The 22,077-nt window shown below is 41.2% G+C and overlaps 2 protein-coding genes across 2 annotated transcripts; one reads left to right on the top strand and one right to left on the bottom strand.

Moving 5' to 3' along the window:
• Positions 1-8,524: 8,524 nt before the first annotated feature.
• LOC103695638 (protein LONGIFOLIA 1-like) lies at positions 8,525-12,294 on the top strand. Its single transcript, XM_008777011.6, has 4 exons — positions 8,525-8,825; positions 8,915-10,288; positions 10,390-10,594; positions 10,991-12,294. The coding sequence occupies exons 1-4, from the start codon at positions 8,664-8,666 to the stop codon at positions 11,590-11,592; spliced, it is 2,343 nt and encodes a 780-aa protein (XP_008775233.4). The 5' UTR covers positions 8,525-8,663; the 3' UTR covers positions 11,593-12,294.
• Positions 12,295-15,084: 2,790 nt separating this feature from the next.
• Positions 15,085-21,757, bottom strand: LOC148703728 (uncharacterized). The gene is made up of 7 exons (XM_089923494.1): positions 21,683-21,757; positions 18,030-18,881; positions 17,635-17,922; positions 16,995-17,241; positions 15,808-16,376; positions 15,237-15,702; positions 15,085-15,191 (listed from the first exon to the last, which is right to left on the bottom strand). Exons 1-7 carry the CDS (start codon positions 21,755-21,757, stop codon positions 15,085-15,087), a joined length of 2,604 nt encoding a protein of 867 aa, XP_089779620.1.
• Between the last annotated feature and the right edge of the window lie 320 nt (positions 21,758-22,077).

Raw genomic sequence — 22,077 nt, 5'->3', positions numbered from 1 at the left:
GCCATTATCTTCAAGGATTTATTTACAAATACTAGGTTTTATATTTTTAAGTAAATAATATTCTGTAATCACTTTCATCATGACAATAGAGTAACACAAACTGAATTTTAAGTATTGATACCGAAGAACTTCATTAACTAGCTAGTCAACACCAAATTGATCAGAAATAAAGAAAGAAAATAGAGAAAAGGCAAAGGAAAGAAAAATACAAGCTAGCTAGCTCTCTATAAATTAAAATATCATATCTTAATTTGTGACAACAAGCAACCTAACTAGAATTCTATCATCTTGGCCATTTAGAAAAATGCGGCTATTGCAGTTGTACGGTCAAAGCCTCAATTATTTTAATCTTAGGGGTTACATCTATAAGAAGTATTCAATTGGTAGTTGGCAGAATTTAGTAACTATAGCTTGGTTTTTAGCCCAGGTTATCCTACGATATAGGGCAATTTGCAAGGAATGTTGCTGAGATGTTACTTGCCAAGGTAATTCGAATGCTTACTCAAAACCCTAATCTAAAAACAAGGTTTGTTCGTTACTGTCGAGGTCCCAATACTATCAGTATTGTAACTACATAGCACATGCTAGCTTTCCAAATAAAAATCCTAAATACACCAAGTCACAGTACTCCACACCAAAAAAAAAAATTGAGAGCAGTTCACCAAATGCCAACCCTAACCCTAGTCTTCGTCCTAGTCGTAGCCCAATGGCTCCTACCTTTAGAATATAAAGTTGTACTAACAAAAATCTAGCTGGCTTTGGTAGTATGGTGCATAGATGTGAGGAGCCTCCCCCTCTAATGGGAATCAAACCCCCATTTGTTCATGATTGAAGCTCCATTCCCAAATCTCCATTGGCCACACAAAGCCAAAAGATCAAACATAAAATATGGGCAGAGCTCCTTGGGCAAAGGGATGAAGGACATAAAACAAAGGGAGGACCAATGCTCATGCAGTACCGCCTATTGTTTTATCGCACCTATACCACCTTATTTTATCCCATCGTACGAAGGGAATGTGAGTGAGGAGGCAGTGGAAAGATGGGGGAAAGAAGATCTAAGGAATGTAGGCAGAAGGGAAAAAGGGGTGGGTGAGAGAACATGGAAGCTGAGGTTGGAAACCGTGCACTGCCCTTGTAGCGTGTCGTCCACATTCACATCACCAGCTCATAGGGACTGGCTAAGGGTACCTAACCCCTTTTATTTTAAGGACCTTGGTCCCTTTGTAGGTTGGGGATCTCACGGCCATAGGATCTGTCTTGAGCTAAAGTGGGCCGGACTATTTTGAGCTTCATGGGTTGGTGGGGTGGTCAGGGTGGGCACGTTAGGGTTTGCATGTGTATGCATGTGGGTGGGATCAGTGGAAAGCTACGAGGAAAAAAAGCGATGCATGCTCTTCATAGCCTTCATGTGTGTCACAAGACACATGAAAGGATGGAGATGGGGATAAAAAGATTAGATTGAAGTTAAGAATAAAAAGAAAAAATGGAGCCTTCATCATCATGTGTGTTACTAGACACATAAAAGGAGGGAGATGGGGATGAAAAGATTAGATTGAAGTTAAGAATTATATAAAAGAGAGAGAGAGAGAGAGAGACCGGGGCCGTCGATGCATTGCAGAATGCTGTGCATTTCTTAATAGCCATCGTCAAGAAATAGAGAGCTATCATGTTTGATAGCCATCCATCCTTTAATAGCGGCCATCTATGAATGTACAATAGTTTCAGGTGCCTCGCGCACTTGCGCACACCGTAGGAGATCCGTGCTCCCCAGCTTTAGTAGAGGTTGTGGGAGAGTGAGGGCTAACCAATGAGGTATTAAATAGTCCTCACCAGTCTAGGCCACCACCCACGAGTCCTAACCCTAAGCAAAGAATGTTTACTGAATCATAATTAATTGGTGCAACTGGGGCAGGAATAGTAAAGGCCACATGCTTGCTTTGTAGAAGCTGGCTCTGACCCCATGAGAAATAGGTTGTTGGGAAACCATTAGACAAGGTTGAAGAGAATTGGTATATCATTAATAATGGACATGTATTTCTTTCTTTCTTTTTTTATCATCTACATGATTCTTTTTCCCTTCTAGAGATGGTTGGATATTGTCAAGCCATATAGAAAAGTGAAGAAAATCTTTCAAGTTTTGATCTTTTATGGTTTTATGATAAGTTGCTTTCAGCCTGGGCTGATATGACATGATAGATGCCGGTTAGACCAACTTTGCCCAGATCATGTGACCATCAGCATATAGGGATAGTTTATTGTGCCATGGCCTCTGGGCTCTTCGACCCATGCATGCGTCCACGTCGATATAAAGAAAACTGCCAATCTTTTTAATTACACCATGAGAACCATAGATAAAACCGGTATAGGCGATTGCAATATTAAAATAAATGGTAAATAAAAAAAACTCAAAAATGTCTTGAGTAATCTATTTACAGGATTGTTTATCATAAAAACCTGCATTTGATCTTTGTTGTGATACCATCTGTGAGAATCATTTTGTGGACCGTAATTTAACTCATACTATGTAAATGCGTGTAAATGGATGACTTGTATGATTGTATCCTATTGGCAACACAATTAAAACTTCCTGAGGTTCAAAAACTAAGAGCCTTTTTGGCATTGCTCTTATTTTTTATTTTTTATTTTTTATTTTTGAAATATATTTGTAGAAAAAGACAAAAATATATATATATTTAGTTCTTTTTATTTTTATTTTATAAAAATATTTTTATTATTACTATAAAAATAAAAGTAAGAAACTATTGCTTTTAATATTTTCAAATACAAGTTTTTACCGCTACAACAACATTACTTCTGCTATATTATCGGTATTCCCACCATCACCATTGCTATCATAGTTGCTAATGTTATCATCACTGTCACCTCCACCACACTACCTCCTCCAGCATTATCATTAGCACTCCTGCAACCAAAACTACTCCACTTCTACTGCCTCCGCTCTAATTATCAATATCTTCATCATTATCTTATAAAAATAATTGATATATTTATCATTTTAAAATTAAATAAATAAATAATTTTTTATATTTATTTTTAAAAATAAAAAAATAAAAAGATGATGCTAAAAGGTATTTAAGTATTATAATATTCTTTTAGTAAATTGGGGGTGAGCCACCTTTAATTTCAATGGCAAGTGAAATGTAAAAATAATAGAGAGGTCAAAGCTGGAGAGGAAATGGGACGCGAGAGAGGGGACACAATGTTACACTCCTTTTGAGGGTACCTTAATACCATACATGAGCAGTCATTAAGGACGTTAATGCTACTTCTAGAATACACCTTTGTTTTAGTTTAAGATATTCAAATTATTTTTCCAGAATACACCAGGTATATGATGAAATGGTAAACTTGTCCACCACTACGTGTATCTAAAATAAACATGCAATCGCTACTCAATGTACACATAACTAAGTGGGTTGTAAGTTAGAGATTACATAAGATACATGAACATCAATTCCGGCAGTTAAGGTTCCACTTATCCTCTAGAATCAAGTTTCAGAATTTCACAGGCATGTTTTTGACCAATATAGAGATGCCTTGCATCTGTATGAATTTTCTTCACACATGATATATCTTAAGGCACTGGACGATCATGAGGCAAATATCAAATTATTCTATCCTCTGTATACACACAATTTTAGCTAATCATAAGTGCAAGATCCAAATGATATATATAGAATCAGACCCAACTCAGCTGTACTCTACAAGTTTTAATGTCATTAATCATTATATATCACTCCCTAGAATGCCTACCATATGCAATAGACTAGTTCAGGTTTATAAACCTATATGACCCTTCTGCCCAATTTTGTAATGCCCTCGTTATGATTAGCTCTTACTTGAGAGAAGGAGCCAATCCATGATCTGTCTCCTCGACCCGACCCTAGTAACCTTCAATGAGGAGCTCCATTTGTTAGTAAAGATTGTGATGCACATAGATTTGGCTTGGATATTATTTGTTATGGGCTTATAATCCAGAAGCTTAAGCTGTTCGGAGAAAGATCGGTCCAAACTAACAAACTTATGTAGTAAAATTTTTATTATTCACTATGGAATTATGATATGGAGCACCATTTTTACTAACTTAAGCTTTTTTTTTTTTGGGGGGGGGGGGGGGGGGGGGGGGGGGGGGGGGTTGTGATAAGAGAATATTCGCTTTCGATACAAAGTAGTCAATCCTCCCCACTGCTGAATTTGATTCTATCTACTAGTTTGCAGTAAATAGGAGACCTTGGCACCCACTTGTCGTTGTGCCCACCCTTTATTTCTATTAGGCCAACTGCATCATTTCCCACAAAGAGACTGTGGCTCATCTCCTTGTCCAATAATTAGCCCTGAGGATGAATAAATGAGCTAAATAAATGGAAATAATAGAAGAAAGCGATCATCAAAGAAATACCGGCCACAGAGAGTCTGTGCGCAGGCTGGGAACCACTGCCCCCTCTGTCAAGGAGAACCGCCAAATTGGCAGTCGACCACACTCGGACCACTCATTTTTTCTGAAAAAAAAACAATAAAAACTGCAAAAGATTCCATCCCAATCTCCGTTTAAGGTTACAGCACAGCTGACAAACCTACAGAACTCTATATATATGCCCCCCCCCCCCCCCCCCCCCCCCCCCCCCCCCCCCCCCCCCCCCCCCCCCCCCCCCCCCCTCCATTCACTCAACTACTAGAAAGACGTTTTGCGAAATCTAACATAGTTCCATGCCAAAGATCTTATCTATCTTTACATGGTTCCATGCCTAAGATCTCATAGGTCTAGCTTCTGCTGCTCTAGATATACTTGTGTTCACATTTCTACTGCTAAAGCGGCAAAGCCTAGAAGAGCACTTGAGGTCTCAAGACAATGATGAGGTGCTTACCATTTTCTTGAGAGAATGATGCCGGAATTGGGAATAATGGGCTGCAAGGCAATAGGCTAGAGAGGGAGTACACATTGCCATGTTGGATGTTTGTAGCTTAGGGCACACTCTTTGTGCACCACATCGCCAAGACAAACAAGTCATCTATGAGAGTTTTATTATTTTTCAGATAAAAGTAGTTGGAGCATCGCCTTGTGAAAATGTCTAAATCAGTGCTTGGAAAACAACACTTCATTAAAAGCATCATTTAGAGAAGTACTGCAGTTATTGAAGTATTAGAGATGTTTATATCATTTAAAGCATATTAAAGCGAAGCTTAAATAATTAATCAACTAGCGAGGTCGTGTGCTTTTTTTTTCTTTCACATCTTATAATTTTTTCAATTGTTTTTTATCTTTGTTCTCATCATTTTGATAAAAATCAGGAAATTTTTCATTCTATTCCTCTTTAGATTATGAAGATTTTTTTTTTAATTTTTGTTTTCATGTTTCACATCAAATTTTTATTGCATTTCCGTATCTTTTAAAAAAAAATTCTATTTATATAAGCCATATTTATTTGTACCAACAAAATATAAGTCAAATTTATGGCTGCCATGCCATGGTTTGAATTAATCTTTAATAAATAAACATGCTTGTGAACATATGCAACAACTAGAAATGAAGATTTAGGGCTGAAAAGGTACCTCTACAAGTGTTTAATCAAACAAAGATCATGGCCAAGCACAGTTTTTAGTTATTTTTTGAATCATACACTTAAAAGTGAGATCTTAGTTTGTCCCAATTGACACAAAAGGCTAAAAATTATTAAAAATTCAAGCATCGGCTAAATTACAATACTACAAAATCAAAATTTTCAGTAAAAAAAATAGTAAATAAATTAATATCATTTACTTTAAGATAACAAACTTGCATGATTAATATTGATAAATACATAATATTTTTGTTGAAAATATTTGAGAAAGAAGAGAAAAAAATTATATTTCTATCTGTCTATTACAATATACAGGAGCAACTTTTATACAATAGCAGGAGGCTGACGAAATTTGATAAGACCGACTAAATTTGATATAATTAATTACAAATTAATTAAGATAAAATTTAGTAAAATTGACATAATCAATTACAAATCAATAATGATTTTAATTAATCATATGGTTTTAATAAATTTAATAACTAATTTTTATGAGTAAAAGAATGAATATAAATTGATATTCCAACGGAAATTTCGATTGGTTGAAATTTTAAAGGGGGTTTTGTCAGGTATCAATCTGTCCTACCAACAAGCTAATCAACGAAGAAAGAGTCCGTTCATTAAAGAAAAAAAGAAGAAGAAATTATCAAGCTTTTCGTACATGTAGGGGAATCATTGCGACTCAGACAAAAACATTTAGTCACATCGCTGTAAGAAGAGCTGGGTGGGCACGATTTGAGCAGAAGGCAGTGAGTGGTACTGCTGTGGGACGAGGAGATGGATCAAAAATGGGAGATGAGGGATTAGGTGGGAGTTTGCCCATCACCTATCGTCATCAACGTCATCCTATCTGCTGCTTCTGCTAGCAGGGTGTGGTCACCCGCCTGTCAGCGGTACCCGGAGAGAGAATCGGGTCCCCCCAAAAAAAAGAAAAGAAAAGTGAATCAAAATGTTGATGGTTCTAGTTTTGATTATTTGTTTAACTTTATTGCGTGGATTACTAATTTGAGATATGATATTAAATTTAGCATCATAAAGCCAACATTAATGCTATTAACATACGCCTTAACATGGAACCAGTAGCTGCTTTGGTGAAACTATGGAGCGTAAAGGATGAAAATTTAGACTCACCTATAATTCATGTTTGGAAAAGCTGTTTGCAGTAGAATTTTTGAAGGTAGAGCTGTTGGAAGTCGAGCTTTCTGAAATAGAGATTTTATAAAACGTTGTTTGCTGTTTGTTAACTATATTTTTAAAGTGTTGTGATACTTTAACATATGTTTGGTAAACAAGCTAAAAAAGTATTTTTGACAAAATTACTATAACATAACTTATTAATATTATATTATATTATATTTATAGTATAATACAATAATAAAAATATAAAATAATAATAGGAAACAAGAATATCTTTTTCTTGCATAGAAGAGAGTCTGATCCATGGCTAGGGTTCTTTATTAGGGCTCTAGCATATTTTTAGGTTTATACATAAATAAAGTATGTAATTGTTATATTTTATTATAGGTATTTTGGTCAAAAAAACAGCTTTCCGACAAAGCTCAAAAAAGCTTTTCTGGAAAGCTCCAAAATGGAGCTTCTTCCAAAAAGTTGTTTTTAGTTTTATGAGAAAACTAAAATAGCTTATCGAAATTTTTACCAAACACTCTTTTTAATTCAAAAGTACTTCTGGAGGGCTAAAAAGTGCTTTTTGATTCCCTAAAAGCTCCTCCAAATAGAGCTTAATTCCATGACTATATACCCTTGATGCATACACTACCTTGAACTTATAACTTGTATAAATCTATGATTTGCTTTAGTAGTATGTCTATACTCCTGTTGCCCATTCTCATTCGACGGCTGTCTTGAAAATAATTTGGCTTGGTTAAAGTATGACTACACTTGGAAAGATACAATTACACATCCCTTTTGTATAGTGACCGTTCATGCAAATTGAGAAAGTATTTATACTTTTTTGAACCTATATTCTGTTTATATTTACAAATAGTTGTTTAAAGAAGAAAAGAACCTTAAATGTATTTGGTTAATTATGTTGGGCAAGTTAGTCAAGTGACTAAATGCAGCCCTCAACCAAAATATCATGCTCTTAAATTTACTTGTTTTAATTAATGTACCATTCACATGAAAACTTCAAGGCAAAACAACCACCCATCACATGGTTAAAACTAAGTAATCAATATCTATCATATAGCCTTGTAGGATTCATATTCATCAAGGAATTGACGTTTTTATGCAATCGAATTACACATTCTACGGTTAAATTACTTGGTCATTTTGATCTTATATCTTTCTTTTGAATTATAAGTAATTATAAATTTTTAGACATATTTTGATCTATTTAACCCATTCAATCAATAGATCATGCTGCATCAAATCTACGATAACATAGTTAACATGTCAAATTGACATGTTTAATTTGTTGATCTCATATTGACTCGACTTGACACAAGCAATGTGTTAAATCATGGAAGTAAACATCCCAAGTTACTAGTTGTATGTAGGTGTGGGACATAAACATGTCAACTTGAATCAACTATGTTATGTAGGTGTGAACTGTAGTTGTGATTGGTGATCTGGGCATCAACATCCTCGTGCTAGACAACAGTTGGATTAGTTTTACCAGCCTCACAGACTCCTGCTAATCGCCAGCAGAGGACCAGCAGTCAGACTCCAGTCCACACTACAAGGGCACTTTCGTCCTTTTTCCGGTCAAATCCCCCCCGCAGCCCGAAGAAGCCCGTAGGGGCCCCTGCCCCGCAAATGCCCGCGAGAAATATTTTCCCACGAAATCCCAGAACTGCCGAAATCCAAACGAAGCCCCCTCCCCGAATTGGGGCACGTTCGTCATTACGGAAATATGCTAGGGCTAATATGGGAATTTAGGCTAACGAGGTCGGCTTTTAAAGCCCCAAAGCGGGAGCCGTGATGAAAGCTTGCACAGGTGCCCCGTGTGTGTGTGAACTGAGAAGGAGATAGAGAGAGTGAGCGAGTGTGTGTGAGAGAGAGGGAGGCAGGGAGAGGGGAGAGATCTCACCGGAGATCCGACGAGCTCCGCCGCCGCTGAAAATGATGCCAGGCGATGGCCGGGGGATCGCCAATGACCAGAGCCTCGAGAGGCAGTTCGAGAGGCAGATGGGGTGCATGGCCGGATTCCTCCAGCTATTCGATCGCCACCATGTCCTCGCCGGGAAGCGGATCTATGCCGCTCGGCGCCTACCCTCGTCTCCGGTTCGAATCCGAGCTCATTTTCTTGATAAAGTTGCGATTTTTATGTGTTTTTTGGGGTTTTCTGATGGTGCGTTGGTGAGTGTGTACAGGTCGCCGGATCGATGTCGCCGTCGGACAGATCCGAGGTTTCGTCGGTTTCGTTCCTGAATGAGATCCAGCGTTTCCCGTCGCCGGAGGCGTGCCCGTCCTCGCCGGAGAGCCGGGATCGGGCGGCGGAGGCCTCAGCGAGGCCGTCCCTCCCGCTCCCGCTTCCTGTATTTGATTTCAAGGACGTGCGGAGGTCCTCCTGGAGGCTGCGAGAAGCACCGAGGCTTTCCCTTGACAGCCGCGCCGTCGTGGATGCCAGGGGCAAGCTCCGCCCGCGGGAGATCCGGACGGCGGCCTCCGGAAACCAATCTGACTCCTCGGAGGCGGCGGATGAGAGCGAGGGGCAGCGTCGGTCCCCGAGCGTCGTCGCCCGACTGATGGGGCTCGAGGCGCTGCCGGACGTGGGAGGCGGCGGCGGGGGAGGTGGGGAGCCGAAGAGGGCCGAGCTGCGGCGATCCGCGTCGGAGTCGCGGGTTCCCAGAGACTACCGTTTCGTCGACGTGAGCTCCTTCCAGAAGCCGCTGCCGGACTCTGCGAGCTCCGGCAAGGAGTTCTTCTGGCCGGATTTCGGGGAGTTCCGGCTCCGAGACGCGAAGCTCGACGCGCCGCCGAGAACTCTCCTTCCGCCCCTCCAGCGGAAGAGCTTCTTCGACGCCCGGGACTTTTTCCCGGAGCCGCCGAAGCGGACGGGATCGCTCTACGGCGAGATCGAGAGGCGCCTCCGGATGCGAGGCATCGACGAGCCGGCCAAGGATCTGGAGACTCTGAAGCAGATCCTGGAGGCGATCCAGCTCAAGGGCCTCCTCCACACCAAGCCCTCCGATCCACAGATCAACGGACGCCGCAACTTCATGTACGACCAACACCACGACTCCCAGATCCCCGCGGATGACTTCCCGGTTGCCGTCATGAAGCCGCCGGCGAAGCCTCCCCGGCGACCCGCCAGCGAGCCGCCTGTTAATCCCTCCAGATCCACGCCCGCCCGCCGGACCGCATGCTCGGACGGCGGCCTTCCGCCTGCGAGGGCGAGGCGGGACCGCGCGGAGTTCGATCGGAACCCGAGAGGTATCAATGACAGGAGAACCAGGACCCCGAGGTCCCCAGAGCCGATCTCTCCGGTTAGGCGGAGGCCGCCCTTAAATGCAGAGCCTACGAGGAGCCCGCAGCCCCAGCGGAGGATCTCCGCCGTCCAATCCCCCAAGGCCAGTCCGAAGAGGCTTGCGGGACCGGACCCGCTGGCCATCCGATCTCCTAGGAATCGGAGAGTGACCCCTGATGTCTCTCCGAAGGATAGGATTTACTCGCCGGCGGAGGACGACGCCTCGACCATCGTCTCCGAGAGCAGCATCAGTTGCTCTTCTCAATTAGATTTCGAGGTATATTTTTATTTGTTTAATAATTTATGTACTGCATGTTTTCTGCTTTTAAAGGTTTTATGGGGGGTGAGAAAATAAAATTGGACGGTGGTGATGCGCAGAGATCGAGGGCGGAGGAGCACAGGGCGGGGAGGAGTTTGTTGGAGAGGTGCGACAAGCTGTTGCACAGTATAGCGGCGATCACGGGGGCGGAGCAGGTTACCGCGGTGGAGCAGCAGCCGAGCCCGGTGTCGGTGCTGGACTCGTCCTTCCTCTGCGACGAGAGCTCGCCGTCACCCGTCACCAAGCGCGCCATCGACTTTAAAGGTGAGCGAGGGAATGAGCCAATGTTTCCTGTCCCCATCGCTTCCATCGGCCCACGTAAGCATCGCTTTCGTGCTCCAGCTGTAGCCGTGCTGGCGGCTTATGTTAGCACGCGGCGCGCATCCTAGTGGGAGGCCAGTCCCTGAGTCTAACGTGCTCCCCTCATCAACGCGCGACAGTCGAGGCCGGTGGACGTCACTTTCTTTTTCGAAAGTACGACGAAGGCCCTCTCTCACGCTCTGCTGCTCGCGCATCTTAGCAAATCGTTCTAACTTGGACCTAGCGTGCAACCGGAGATTTTGGCGCATGCTATCGGAAAGCATAGGAAGATGCTAACATGTACTGTTTTTTTTTGGTTGATTTTCTTGCTTTTTAATCTCCATGTGCGTGTGTCCACAGATCGACTGGTGGAATGGGAGGACGGCCACTGGAGCCCGGCAACGCCAGCTGTCAGAAAGAACGGTGCAGGTGGGCTCGACGCGGAGGACCACGACTACGTGTACGTATCGGAGATCGTCCGCGTGTCCGATCTTGTTCGCGACACCTCCGACGGGTTCGCCGTCCTCGAGAAGCGCCACCAGGCCTCATCCAAGGCCTCGCATCTCCACCGCCGGCTCGTCTTCGACACCGTCGCCGAGATTCTCGACCGCAAGCGCCACGTGTTCCCCTGGGAGGCCTTCACGCGCTCTAGGTCGCTACCCTCCGCCGGCGACGGCGACGGCGCTGCCGCCCCGCTGGTGCGGGAGGTGTGGGTGGAGGTGCGGCGGATCCGGGAGCCGGTCCACCCGGCGGACGACCTCAACGACGTCACGTGCGGCGCCATCCGCAAGGACCTCGCCGGCGAGCGCGGCTGGGGCCCCTGCCCCGCCGCCGACATGTCCGACGCCGTCCTCCACATCGAACGGCAGATCTTCAAGGATCTCGTCGCCGAGACCATCCGCTACCTCGCCGACCTCTCCTCCTCGCCCCCTTCTCGCCCCCGTCGCAAGCTCTTCTTCTAGTTCCCCTTTTCCCCTTTTTCCTTTTTTATTAATTTAAAAAAAATATTTCCAAAGCGCCAGCTACTTCCACCGGACCGGTGTAACGGATTAACAGTCAGTAACACTAATTTAGGTGCCTTTTCTTTTTTCTAACGGCTCTGATTGGATAGTGGGTGATAAGGTGGGCCCCAGTGGGCTGAAATAGTTATGGGAGCCCACCTCGTGTTCTTGTCATGCTCAGCTTGTGATCTACTTGTATCGTTTGGAGGGTAGCAGAGGCCACAGAGGGAAGGGGGCCGCTGAAGTTGACAGAATTATTCGGGACCCAGGGGTTAAGTATGGCTGCTGTCCTTCAAGGATGCAAACCCCATCTCACCGGCTTTGGAGGCTAGCAACGCTATTACTGAGCCGGAGTGCAGCAGCTTCGGGTCTGCATCGACGTCTCGTTTTGACGGGGACGCTGACATCGTTGCATTTTGGAGCATCAGTCAGTTGTGCTGTCTGTTTCACAAAAGCCCTGCTCTGAAGGCATTGTACCAGGGGTAAGATGGGTGGAGGTGTTGGGTTTGTTTGGGTGGCAAAAGAAACTGAGAAAGAAATGAGGGGACCAATTTCGGTGTCTTGTTGGTTCATGATTGTGCCAAGGTTGCTCTGTTAGGATAATTTTAAAATATGAGCTTCTACTTGTTGAGTATTTTTATTTTATAAAATAGGTTAAACGAATGACTTATAATGGTATTATAGTTAAGCTCTATAAGCTTTTGGTGCAGTTTGGATGTATAGGATAAAGTTCTATTTATTATGATAATTTTGGTATGTAGGTCAGAAAATCAAATTAGGGTTTGGAGCTTTTAATGAAAACACTTATTTATGTTTTCTATATAAAGGTTAGGTGTTCCTCTTCTTTTTCATATGGTTCATAGCTTTTCTAGACTGCTTATCAAAATTGCCATAATAAATAGGATTTTATCCTATATATTCAAGGTGCATCAAAAGCTCATAAAATAAAATGATCGCTTAACCATAGTACCATTATGAGCCATACGTTTAATTTATTTTATAAAATAAAAATATGCAATCAGTGAAAATTTATATTTTAAAATTATTTTAACATGTTCTGCATTTGAATTATAGATTTTATTTCTTTTTTTTTTTTGGATGGCTTCTCTATCAACCAGGCAGGGACCCCACAATCATCAAAAGCTCATAAAACAAAATGAGCATATACCATATTGAGCCTAACCATAGTATCATTATGAGCCATACGTTTAATTCATTTTATAAAATAAAAATACGCAATCAGTGAAAGTTTATATTTTAAAATTATTTTAATATGTCCTGTATTTAAATTGTAGATTTTTTTTTTTTTTGGATGGGACCTCACAGTCATCAAAAGCTCATCACATACCATACTGAGCTTAACCATAGTACCATTATGAGTCATACGTTTAATTTATTTTATAAAATAAAAATATGCAATCAGTAAAAATTTATATTTTAAAATTATTTTAACATGTCCTACATTTAAATTGTAGATTTTATTTTATTTTATTTGGATGGCTTCTCTATCAACTAGGCTGAGACCCCACAATCATCAAAGATAGGTTAGTGAAACAAAGGCCGGAGAGTTGGAGAAGGGAATGTGGGGTGAAAATAAGCACTCCATGATGACATAAGAGAGGTATATCAGGGAAAGTACTTACATTGTTAGGTGAAGAAGAATTGCTAAGAACGCAGGCCTTTAAGATATTTCCTTGCTTGAGCCTGCTTGATTTGGCTAAAAGATTCTTCACTGGCAGATGGGGTTTGCAATGAGTGGACTTGCCTCGATTTTACCTTTTGGGAAGGCAGCTTTTACTTTTTACCACCTTTGCTCTGAGAAAGGGCTTCAGGCATGCACATGGGCTACGTCGGGCCGGGGCCCCAAGCCCCATCTGCCTTGGTGTGGGCTTGATCCCAGTATGTTAAGCAGGGTGGACTTGGGCTAGTTTGTTAGGCCTTGTCATTGATAAGCCAGCGTTGCATTGCTTCGGTTTTGGAGGTATAATTATTGGTTAGAGTATGTGAGGATTCATACGGATGTATATTTAGGTGCTGGAAAAATCTTGAGTACTTACACGAAACTAAGAAATCCAAAGGCTAGCTTTTTTTGGGTGAGATCATGAGTTGTTACAAATGTTATATGAGTAGATTCAGTTCATTGCGATATTGCATATTTTGAATTGATTTGAGTCTTTTAACCTGGTAGGGTAAAGATGTTAGGGCTTAAATAGGACGAATAAGTAAAAAGAATTATTATTTATTGGAGAGGTTTTGAGTACTAATATTAGACTAAAAAATTCAAATAATATTTTTCAGGTAGGCTTTTTGGGTGAGGTCTTGAGGCAATGATGACTATGTAGGGTAGATGTGAACTGAGCAATGCTCCACGTGCCATACCCTTCTTGTAAAAGTTTAAGTTACCAGGCCTGAATATTGGGTGTTGGTATATCCTCATGCATTTACTTTTGGATCATTTACCTTACCAGGTTCTCTTTCTTCAGTCCTTTGATAAAATCATCTTAAATAGGATCATAATAGAACCAATCTTGAAAGGAAGCATACTTGGATCCATGATAGACTGAACGATCAAAGCTTCCTTTGTTTTTTGGATGATCAAGTCCTTAGTTCGTATCTCCCTCTTGGCCCCTGTTCGAACACTCAGGAGATGGAGTCCAATTTTCTGTTCACTTGCTAGGCAGAGGGTGAGACCCGTTATGTTATCCTACCATCAAGGATAATGCTTCCACTTCTCACGGAATCGTAACTGACCACGATGTGGTCATGTGGGTCAAAACCCAACATTCTCCCACTTGGCCCATATGACCATACTTTGGTTAGAAATGATATAAACATTAGGCGCGCATCATTCTAATCCATAGTCAGTTGGGTCATCATAATACCATAATTAAACAACTTACTAATGCGAGTCAAGGCGGTTCCACATCAATATAATGACATAGTTCATTCCAAGTACTACAACACTAGCAAATTATTTAACCATAGTCCATAAATGAGAAGTATCTTTAATGGTCAAACATTATGTCTTTGTCAGAGACAATTTCTGTAATCATACATTCAAACCCATACATGTACATATATTTGAAGAACAGGAAAAACAGAAACATAATCAATTATATCTAAGTGTCAAAGAAATAAACATAATACAATCCTCAACAAATATCATGGATTACAACTAAGACCCATTCTTTCAACATGCTCTTTAAAAGTCTTCGGTTGTAAACCTTTCGTCAAAGGATCTGCAATCATGAGCTCTGTCCTCATATTTTCTATAGACACATTTTGTTTCTGAACTTCCTCCTTGACAACAAAATATTTAAGTTCGATGTGCTTGGCACCATTAGAATATTTGTCGTTTCTGGAGAAATGGACGGCTGCAGTATTGTCACAAAAGATTCTCAGCGGCCTGGCAATAGAGTCGACAATCCCAAGTCCCGAGATAAAGTTACGCAGTCACAAACTATGAACCGTGGCCTCAAAGCATGCCACAAATTCTGCTTCCATGGTGGACGAAGCAGTGCTTGTCTGTTTGGCACTTTTCCATGAGATTGCTCCTCCAGCTAATAGGAACAAATAGCCAAATGTTGACTTTCTACTATCCACACATCCAGCAAAGTCTGAATCCGAATAGCCAATCACCTCAAGACTATCTGACTTTTTATATGTAAGCATGTAATTCTTTGTTCCTTGCAAGTATCTCATCACCTTCTTTGCAGCTTTCCAGTGATCCATCCCTGGATTACTTTGGTATCTTCCTAGCATTCCAACTGCAAAACTGATGTCCGGTCTGGTACAGGTCTGAGCGTACATCAAGCTACCAACTGCAGAAGCATAAGGTATATTTTCCATCTGCTTACGTTCCAATTCATTCTGTGGGCATTGCATGAGACTAAATTTATCCCCTTTCTGAATTGGAACAATACTGGCTGAACAATTCTCCATACCAAATCTCTCTAGAACTCTGTCTATATATGCCTTTTGAGACAACCCTAACAATCCACGTGATCGATCACGAAATATTTCAATGCCTATCACGTAGGTTGCCTCATTCATATCTTTCATTTCAAAGTTCTTTGAGAGAAAAACCTTAGTTTCATACAATAAGCCAAGATCACTACTGGCAAGCAATATATCATCAACATATAGGACCAAAAAGATAAACTTGCTCCCACTGACCTTCAGGTATATACACCGATCAACAATGTTTTCCTTAAAACCGAAGGAAGTGATGGTATCATTGAACTTGCGATACCATTGTCGGGAAGCTTTTTTAAGACCATATATTGACTTCTTTAATTTGCAAACCATGTGTTCTTTTTCCTTTAATGGGAAACCTTCGGGCTGGTCCATATAGACTTCTTCATCTAAACTTCCATTTAGAAAAGCAGTTTTTACATCCATTTGGTGCAACTCTAAATCATAATGTGCAACCAAAGCCATAATAATTCTAAATGAGTCCTTTTTAGATACAGGAGAAAAGGTCTCTTTATAATCAATGCCTCCTTTCTGAGTGAAACCCTTGGCCACCAGTCTGACTTTATGTCGTTCAACATTACCCTTTGAGTCGAGCTTGGTCTTAAAGACCCACTTACACCCAACTGTCTTACAACCTTCGGGCAAATCAACGACATCCCAGACTTCATTCTGATCCATTGATTTTAACTCATCTTTCATGGCATCAATCCATTTAGTCGAATCAATACTTTCTATGGCTTGTTTAAAAGAAACCGGATCTTTTCTTGTCCCTATATCAAAATCAAATTCTTGTAGATAAACCATATAATCATTTGGAATGGCAGATCTTCTTTCTCTTTGAGATCTCCTTAATGTCATCCCTTGTGGTTCTTCTACAACTTGTTCAGTGGTGATAACTTCATTATGGAGTGTTTGATCATTAATTTGTTGTTCATTGTTATTAAACTGTGTGACAACTGTAGGAACAACAATTTTCTTAGAAGTCATGGGTAAAGGGACTTGCACCCTAACTTCTTGAATTTTCACATTTTGTGGTTTATCACTCCCACTGGTTTCACCATTCTCAATGAATTTGACATTACCGGTCTCTATAATTCTCGTACTATGGTTAGGACAGTAAATCCTATACCCTTTGGATTTTTCGGGATAACCTATAAAGTATCCACTAATCGTTCTAAAATCCAATTTCTTTTCATGTGGATTATAAATTCTGGCCTCCGCCGGACAACCCCAAACATGCAGGTGTCTTAAACTCGGTTTTCTTCCTGTCCATAACTCAAAAGGAGTTTTTGGAACTGCCTTACTAGGAACCCGGTTTAATATGTATACAGCGGTCTTAAGGGCTTCCATCCACAACGATATGGGTAACGGAAAATTACTTAACATACTCCTAACCATATCCATAAGTGTACGATTACGCCTTTCAGCTACTCCATTCTGCTGTGGCGTTCCCGGCATAGTGTATTGAGCACGTATGCCATGCTTTTCTAAGAGTTTAGCAAATGGGCCAGGGTGTTGTCCTGTTTCATCATACCTACCATAATATTCACCACCTCTATCAGACCTGACAATTTTCACCTTTCTATCTAATTGTCTTTCAACCTCAGTAATGTATACCTCTAGGACATCCACTGCCTGAGATTTTTCATGCAACAAATAGACATAACCATAACGTAAAAAATCATCAATAAAGGTGATAAAATACTTCTCTCCACCAAATGATGGGGAGTCAAAAGGCCCACAAATGTCTGTATGGATAATTTCAAGAAGTTCTTCACTTCTTGTGGCAACTTTCTTTGTGTGTTTGGTTTGCTTTCCCTTAATGCAGTCTACACACATACCGAGATCAGTAAAGTCTAAGTTTGACAAAATCCCATCCTTTACTAATCTTTCTAATCTTTCTTTGGATATATGACCCAATCTTTTATGCCACAAGTTAGAAGATCTTTCATTTATCATGTTTCGTTTAATTCCAATATTACGATGCAAGGTCATAAGAGTTTCAGCAAAATGATTATCAAGATTTACTTTATATAAACCATCACACAAGACACCAGAACCAATGAAGAGATTGTCTTTGAAAAGACGCAAACTAGCATTCCCAATTTTAAAAAAATATCCTTCAACATCAAGTTTAGAAACAGAAATTAAATTTCTAGAAATAGAAGGAAGATAAAGAGTCTGAAGCAAATCTAAATGACAACCAGTATTTAAAAGCAAACGATAGGTTCCAACAGCTGTTACAGGAACTCTAACCCCATTCCCCAAAACGATAAAACTCTCATTTGGATCTTGCATCTGGGTTGTAAGGAATCCCTGCATCGTATTTGAAACATGAACATTAGAACCTGAGTCAAACCATCAAGTATTAGAAGGAACTTCAGTAAGGTTTGATTCAAAACATACATAAGCCAAAGGCTTACCTTTCTTTTCAAACCATGCCTTGCGTTTATGGCAGTCCTTTTGATAGTGTCCCAATTTCTTGCAAAATGGCATCTATCTTTGTTTTGTTTCTTCTTATGAACCTCGGTATCATGATGAGGCTCTTTACCCTTGGATGGTCCACTCTTCATGCCCTTTCTTGGCTTCTTCCATTTCTTCTTGGCTCCATGACTTACAAGATTGACAGAATGATGTCCTTGTTGCTTAAGTCTTGTCTCCTCTTGAACAAGCATACTGGTCAATTCATTCACATTCCACTTATCCTTAATAGTGTTATAGTGAATTTGAAATGATCCAAATTGAGGAGGCAAGGAGTTCAAAATAAATTGAACTAAAAAGGATTCATTCACATCCATCCCAAGAGCCTTCAGCTTAGCAGCTATATTTGTCATTTCAAGGATATGCTCATGCATCCCACAAGTACCATCAAATTTCATGGTGGTAAGTTTAGCCATTAATGTCCCAGCCAGAGACTTATCAGCAGATCGGAAACGTTCTTCCACAGTTTTCAATAATGCTTGAGCACTGTCACATTCAGGAAGCGTTGACTTGATATTGTTCGCTATACTCATCCGCATAAACATAATGCTCAATCTGTTCGATCTTTCCCAAGTCTTATAAAAAGACCTTTCTTCCGAGCTGCTCAAATCAGTAATGTCAGCCGGTTTCTCAGATCGGAGTGCTAAATCAAGATCCAGAACACCTAGGTGAAACTGGACTTGTTCATTCCACTCTGAGAAATTAGTTCCATTAAAGATCGTAACAGATGAAGCTTGCGAATGAAGCGAAACAGGAATAGATACTGCAATAAGAAAATTAACAATAAGAAAATGCTTACAACATTAACACTTTGAGTTAGCAATAATGATGAATAACATAAACAGTATTACCATAATACACCTTTGGGTAGTAATTATGAAACACTAAATTACTATTATGGTGATTCCCAATTCACCTAGGAATAATTAATGATATAGGTCCAAAATTTAAATAGGTCTGTTGCCTTTGAGCATCCAATACCTATTAAATCAAGGATACTCATTAATTATCCTAACTCAGCAAATCAATCATTTGAAAGTGGTGCACCTTTGGGCCAATCCATAATATCTCATGATTGAAAAACTGTAAGTCATAATTTGCAAAGTCATTATCTTAATACCTGGGATTAGAGTATTTGATGACTTGATGTCTATTAAACATTCTAGTTGGGTTACTTTGGCAACTACCAAACTATTTCATAATATAGACATCAAATTAAAATAATGACATTGCACATAATTGACAATTCATAATATGACAAATTAAAATAAAACATGTATTTAATATTTTACTAATCTACACAATCAGTACATATGTCATATCATGCTATCAAGTATACTAAAATGTAAAATAAATGACAAAATTTTTTTATCACATTACCCTACAAGGACCTCTGCATAAATAATATGTTTTATAGGGACTAAATTAACATATTTTGAGGACCTCTAAATAAGTGATATGCTTTACAGGGACTAAATCAAAATATTTTGTTTCTTATAGCCCTGGAAGGATGTCAGCATAAATAAAATGTTTCACAGGGGCTTAACAGAAACAATTTCATCTTTTAACAGCCCTCTAAGGACTTCACTATAAATAAAATATTTCACAGGAATTTAACAGAACATTTCTTTCTTTAACAGCCCTGGAAGGACTGTATGCATAAGTTTAACATTTAACAGGGACTGAAATGAAAATTATTCGTCCTTCTAACAGCCCTGGAAGGACTGTTTGCACAAATAAACTATGCAGAGGGGCTTAACCAAAAATTCCCTTTTTATTGGCCAAACGAACTCGGGTTTCGGATCGAAACCCAAAAACCCGAACCCGTTATGCCCGTTATGCCCGTTATGCCCTTTTTTAAATGCAGACGGGTTACCAATTACGGGTTCGGGTTAAAACTCAAAACCCGGACCCGTTATGAATAAATTAATATTTTTTTTTTAAAAAAAGAACTGAAGACGGGTCGGGATCGACCCGTCTTCCTCCTCTTTTAGCGGCGGGCTAGGGTTCCGCCGAACCCAGCCCGCCAGCCTCCGGTCGCCGGGCGACGAGCGCGCCGCCTCCTTCCGGTGGACTCGCCGCCCGATGGCGAGCCCACCGGCGGTCGCACGCCAGCAGGGCAACGCCGGCGGGTTGGGGTTCCGCCGAACCCAACCCGTCGGCTCTTAGGAGCAGCGGGCGGCGATCATGCCGCCGGACGAAGTGCCGCCCGACGGCGCCACCGGGATGGGCCCGGTGCCGGACGAAACGCCGCCCGACGACGTCACCCGGGCGGTCGAACCACCCGCACTGACTCCGGTGAGTTTTATCTTTTTTTTTTTTTAAAAAAAGGGTGGGAGGCAGACCATGGCCGGTGGCTACGCCGGATCCTCTGATGGCTCATGGCGGCATATGCCGGCCAGATCCGGCGTCAGCAGGGTCATTCTTCCCCTTTTGGGGTTGTTTCTCAAATCCATGAATCCGGCCCGATCCGGCATTTGGATGGGATGGAAGCCATGGCCGATCCGGCATTGGGGTTGTTTTGTCGGCCATCACAGGGTCGGACCATCCCATTGCCAAGTCCCTGCGGCCGTGGAGGACTATCCATGGACTGTCAAAAATGGGTCTTTTACCATGATCTGGTTCTCCCCTTTACTGTGATCTGGTTCTAGGATGAACCAGGCTCTGATACCACATGATAAAATCATCTTAAATAGGATCATAATAGAACCAATCTTGAAAGGAAGCATACCTGGATCCATGATAGACTGAACGATCAAAGCTTCCTTTGTTTTCTGGATGATCAAGTCCTTAGTTCGTATCTCCCTCTTGGCCCCTGTTCGAACACTCAGGAGATGGAGTCCAATTTTCTGTTCACTTGCTAGGCAGAGGGTGAGACCCGTTATGTTATCCTACCATCAAGGATAATGCTTCCACTTCTCACGGAATCGTAACTGACCACGATGTGGTCATGTGGGTCAAAACCCAACATCCTTGTCCAAATCAGGACTCTTGCCTGGGGCTGGTCCCACCTTTATAAACAGTAGTCAAGACTCAAATGGCACCATGTGTTGCACTGGAGAATATTTGGTTGTTATGCCCCCAGTGATTTCGTCCTAGCACTGATGCACAGTGTATTCAAACTACCTCTTATATTTATTAACATATCAGTATCACATAAAATTTGCTTTACATTCCAATCAAATGAGTGTCTCAAAAAGATTGAATGTGCTTAGCATGAGTAAGTAAGAAAATTGATAGCAGCAGACCAGCTCTCCCATGGAATAGAAAATGGGAACTCCCTGGGGATTCCTCTGGTTCCAGTGAAGAAGAATAGGTAAGGCCAAAGAGAGAGGCAGTTTGGCATGGTGAACTTGAGGGAGGGAAACATACCACTTTTTTATAGCCGACCAAACATACCAAATTACTTTTCTAAACATTATGTGCTCAGAAATTAATTTTTTAGAAAAAATATTTGGATTAAAAAAAAATTCTGCAAACCTATTGTGTCCTTAGAGATCAAGCTCTTTGACAAATTTTTTTCTTTTACCTTTTTTTTCATCTCTCCTTTTCCTTTTAATTGATCTGGGCTTTTTTTTTAAAACTTTAAACTAACTAATGGTGACCTCCCATTGCCAAATGCTAGGCTCTTAATGGCTAATTTTGACAAGCCCATCAATGTCCTAGTCATGGCTGCAACGTTGTGGGCCACCAACGCCAGCCAATTGGTCTCCACACGGTAGCTACTCATGAAATTTGCGGTCACTTAGCCTCAAAGGCTAGTCGCCCATTTGTCCCACCAAAAAAAAAAAAGAAAAAAAGCCTAGTTACCCATTAAAACCAAAGAAAATAAACCAAGGCAAATAAGAATTCATCGCAAAGAAAAAAAAAATAATGATGCCAGTCATCACGAGTGCAATAAATGTCAGATACCTCGCCCTTTGGAAGAAAATTTAGGAGCAAATGGAGACACGTCTCCTCTCTCTTCTCACGCAACTGATTTCCACTAAC

Source organism: Phoenix dactylifera, chromosome 5, assembly GCF_051530095.1.
Source record: "Phoenix dactylifera cultivar Ajwa chromosome 5, Ajwa_hap1_PhDact_Kaust_v1.1, whole genome shotgun sequence".
NCBI classification, from domain to species: Eukaryota; Viridiplantae; Streptophyta; class Magnoliopsida; order Arecales; family Arecaceae; genus Phoenix; species Phoenix dactylifera.
The sequence above is the reverse complement of the archived record's forward strand: the minus strand, read 5'-3'. Positions and strand labels throughout refer to the sequence as shown.

Coding starts and splice junctions, on each gene's coding strand:
- LOC148703728 (XM_089923494.1), bottom strand. CDS start 21,757: ATGACTAGGACATTGATGGGCTTGTCAAAATTAGCCATTAAGAGCCTA. Junction 17,923..18,029: donor GGCATGGTTTGAAAAGAAAG/GTAAGCCTTTGG, acceptor AATACGATGCAG/GGATTCCTTACAACCCAGAT. Junction 16,377..16,994: donor ACTTATGGATATGGTTAGGA/GTATGTTAAGTA, acceptor ATTTTGATATAG/GGACAAGAAAAGATCCGGTT.
- LOC103695638 (XM_008777011.6), top strand. CDS start 8,664: ATGATGCCAGGCGATGGCCGGGGGATCGCCAATGACCAGAGCCTCGAG. Junction 8,826..8,914: donor GGCGCCTACCCTCGTCTCCG/GTTCGAATCCGA, acceptor GAGTGTGTACAG/GTCGCCGGATCGATGTCGCC. Junction 10,595..10,990: donor GCGCGCCATCGACTTTAAAG/GTGAGCGAGGGA, acceptor GTGTGTCCACAG/ATCGACTGGTGGAATGGGAG.